General features: G+C 37.8%; 1 protein-coding gene across 1 annotated transcript; it reads right to left on the bottom strand.

Moving 5' to 3' along the window:
• Positions 1-692: 692 nt before the first annotated feature.
• Positions 693-2,038, bottom strand: LOC111829399. Its single transcript, XM_023778491.1, has 8 exons — positions 1,951-2,038; positions 1,702-1,836; positions 1,527-1,595; positions 1,347-1,442; positions 1,153-1,245; positions 985-1,053; positions 869-903; positions 693-778 (listed from the first exon to the last, which is right to left on the bottom strand). The coding sequence occupies exons 1-8, from the start codon at positions 1,965-1,967 to the stop codon at positions 693-695; spliced, it is 600 nt and encodes a 199-aa protein (XP_023634259.1). The 5' UTR covers positions 1,968-2,038.
• Positions 2,039-4,065: the final 2,027 nt, after the last annotated feature.

The following is a 4,065-nucleotide window of genomic DNA, read 5'->3' as shown; positions in this document are numbered from 1 at the left end:
TATATGCTACTTTGGGATCGAATGGGTCACCTTATCATATAAAACATTATAAATCATAATTTATCATATGAAAAATATATTTACCCAAATTGTACGGCAGGTTAGTTGTTGTCCAACATTTGATTTTTGTTGACCCAAAACAGAGGTTAATCGGTTTGATTTTTGGTAACTAATTTTTTTAATTATAAAGAAACTTTGCAACTTTTCATTATTAATTATACCAAATAAACCAAAAAGGTATCAGTTGGTAACAATAATGTATATGATGGTATATTTTGGTGATAGCGAAGGTATCTGTTGTTTCTGCTACTGTTAATGTTTTTATCAAAATAAATCTTTTTATTTGTCTGTCACTGGTCAATCTTTCATTTGGAGAAACGATTTATTCTTAGTTTTGAGTACAGTTCAATCAAAAATCAAACGCTAGCCTATGAAAATAACGATGAGCAACCTAGTTAACTCTCCTACATAAAACAGCTTCATGGCCTCATGCCACGTTAGCTCAGCCACATATTCAATAACCACCACCCCACCACCCCCCAATCGCATAGACACAACTTTGTCCTCGCCATTCTACCACCTTCTGTATTAGAACTTATAAGCACCTCTGAGCAAATGAGAGAGAGGCCTAGAGGCCTGAAGTAACGACAATTTCTCTTGGTTTCGAGGACAATTGCTTATATATATAAGAGTTATTGGTTAGCTAGTGCATGTTTGATGCAATAGTGGACAACGAAAAGTTCATTGGATGGTTGGAAAACGAAATAGTGGACAGCCTCTGCAAAATAAATAAATTCTGAGGAGCCATGGATTAAAAAAAAAAAAAAAATCCAAATCTAATCCCTAGATCCAGGGATTCACCATTTACCTTTATCAACGTTTTCTTCTTGTTCTTCATTGCCTCTAGCGGAAATAAAAGGAAATACGAGTCAGGTACACAACGAAAAAAACGAAGAAAACATAGACGAATCAGATGGTACTTACTTCAGCTCTTCCTCTGCTTCAGCACTCAAGTCTCCGCCAACTGTCATTTTCATGGCTGGTTCTTCATCTCTACGAGAACCAAAACAGAAGAAACAAGGAATCCAGTCAGATAAAACCAAAACCTAATGAAAATCAGAAGAGTCATGAATTAGCTATAGAGAAACTTACATGAAACCGTGCCCTTTTTCAGCTTCAGCACCCAACGATGAGTCGTCATCCCCTTCCTGTCCTTCAACGATTTTCTTAATGGTTTCGTAATCTCTTAAATTAAACCAACCAACGCCAAAAATAAGGGATCAATCCATGTAAAAACGAAAACTAAAAAACTCAATCAGAGGACTCTCATATAATAGATAGTTTACATGAGATCAACGCGTTGTTCTGCTTCAGCACCCAACGACGAGTCGTCATTCCCTTTCTTCTGTCCTTCAACGATCTTCTTCATGGCTTCGTCATCTCTAAATTAAACCAACCAACGCCAAAACTAAGAGATCGATCCATATAAAAACGAGGAAAACAGAGACGAATCAGATAGTACTTACTTGATCTCTTCCTTTGCTTCAGCACTCAAGGCTCCGTCAACTTCCATTTTCATGGCGTCTTCTTCATCTCTACGGTGGGAACCACAAATCAAACGAAAACCAGAGGAATCCAATGAGATAAAACCATAAACTAAAAAATCAGAAGAATCGTCATATGATAGCTAGCGAAACTTACTTGAAATCGTCGCCTTGTTTTGCTTCAGCACCGAAGGACGAGTCGTCATTCCCTTTCTTCTCTCCTTCAACGATCTTCTTCATGGCTTCTTCAGCACCCAACGATGAGTCGTTGATCTTCATGCCTGCTTCAACTCTAAGATGATCGGAACCAACACAAACACATGAGATGAATGGGGAAAAAAAAAATTCAAATCTTAAGAGATGGAGATAAGCAAAGAATCATAGGTAGTAGCAGTGATAAACTTACTCTACGGACGAACTCATTTTTTGTTTTCCCCTTCCAGAAGTTAGTTAGAGAAAGTACTTTTTTTGAAATTAGAAAATGTATCTGCAGGTTTTTTAATAAGTTCCTGCGGATGTGAAGAGTGAGTATATATAAACTTTTGGCTGAGCTGAACGTCCTATAAGTTTTGGAATCCGCAACATTAAAGTTGGACCTTGGACGCTTCAGATCTCGCCACGTCACTATTCATATTTCTCATCAATGGTCAAGGTTTACCACTTGCATCCCACGTTAATTTGTCCATTGTTTTAATTTTTTTTTTTTTTTTACATTTTATATTTCATCATAAGTTGATTCCTACTTGTAGTAGCCATGCATATAAACTTTACCAAAAACTCTTTATTAATTTTCATTTACACATACAGTATTGTATTTTTAACTTAAACCAGTTAATACTTTATCAAAATAATTCTCTTATCTCCTTGCGTTTGGTCTAACTTTTTCATTTAATCTTACCAAATGATAAGCAATACAATATACAATAGATCAAATATTTTCTACCTTTTCCAAATGTAGTATAAGTGTTTTCCTCAAATGCCAAAATAAAATAAAATATAAGTGTAGTCATAATTAATAAACAATTAAACCAAAAACAACGAAAAACAATTAAACCAAAAAAAAAACTATCGTTTCTTGCATCACAAAAACACACACACACGACATAGCATATCAATTTGAAGCGAAGCAACTTCACCAAATAAGAAGAATTAAGATGCCATCATCCGATTCACTTCCAGCGACGACTCAATTTGTCTATATATATATATATGTCGTCAAATATCTCCAAACGTACTCTTTGTCGACCAATGCAGACATCTCCCAGTTTCTTCAAACAAACGAAAAGTTATTTCCAGACTCGCTACTTCATCACCATATATACACGCACGTACTAGACTCATATTTCGACCGAGTTTCACTTTCACAAGGCGGACCGACTCAAGAGGTAAGCAAATTAATCAACCGCAGTCATTTTGACATCCTGAATCGGATATATATCATGCATGCGATTTCATTAATTTGAAGAAATAAACGGAAAATCTGATCACTCTTGCATGTGGAGGTAGCTGGTTGAACTTAAACTGGCCTACGCCTATACTATACATATAGTCCTAAACATCATGCGAAATTTACTAATGTGAGTGGTTTCACAAGAGGACAACGAGTGGTTTAATCTCATCGACGTTACATAATATGATGATTAGGATGATGAGGTGGCTTAAAGAGAAGAGAGTAAAACTAACTTTATATATATACTAGTCAGTTGTCCGCGCTACGCGAGTGAGTTCATTATATAGAAATGAATGCTCAATCTTATTCAGTGGTAGGCTTTACAATATATATAGAGGTTACATAAGGATTAGGTATATACTAATTACAATTACATCCTTAATACATTTCTCCCTTACACGCCCCCTCAAGATGGAGGGGCGAAAGCGACTCCAATCTTGGATACAACCGCATCGAACTGAGGACGAGCTAGTGGTTTTGTCAAGACATCCGCAAGCTGATCCTTTGTAGACACATGAGACACACGTAGGGCACCATCTTGTACATATTGTCGGACAAAATGAAAATCGAGTGCAATGTGCTTCATTCTAGAGTGAAATACTGGGTTAGCCGAGAGATAAGTCGCTCCCACATTGTCGCAATAGATCACCGGAGGAGCTGAGAGGGTGATGCCAAGTTCAGTGAGAAGAGAACACACCCACCGAAGTTCTAATGCGGCATTAGCCACAGCACGATACTCCGACTCCGTGGACGAACGTGCTACCCCACGTTGATTTCGAGATGACCATGATATTGGATTCCCACCAAGATATAGAATGTATGCATTGGTAGAAACTCCATTTGTCAAGTCACGAGACCAGTCTGCATCGGAGTAAGCATGTAGCGTGAGAGGAGAATCGGCCCGAATAAAAATACCAAGGGTTGTCGTACCAGCAAGATAGCGGAGGATACGTTTCACCGCCTGCCAGTGTACGTCCGTTGGGCTGTGCATAAACTGAGATAACCGGTTGACTGCATAAGCCAAATCTGGGCGAGTAAATGAGAGATACTGTAGGCTTCCAAGGACTGCCC

Source organism: Capsella rubella, unplaced genomic scaffold, assembly GCF_000375325.1.
Source record: "Capsella rubella cultivar Monte Gargano unplaced genomic scaffold, Caprub1_0 scaffold_12, whole genome shotgun sequence".
Lineage (NCBI taxonomy): Eukaryota > Viridiplantae > Streptophyta > Magnoliopsida > Brassicales > Brassicaceae > Capsella > Capsella rubella.
The sequence above is the reverse complement of the archived record's forward strand: the minus strand, read 5'-3'. Positions and strand labels throughout refer to the sequence as shown.

Excerpts from the sequence above, each read along its gene's own strand:
- LOC111829399 (XM_023778491.1), bottom strand. Across the intron at positions 1,246-1,346 it reads GAACAACGCGTTGATCTCAT|AGATTACGAAACCATTAAGA; the intron begins GTAAACTATCTA and ends GTTTAATTTAAG. Across the intron at positions 904-984 it reads GAAGCAGAGGAAGAGCTGAA|AGGCAATGAAGAACAAGAAG; the intron begins GTAAGTACCATC and ends TATTTCCGCTAG.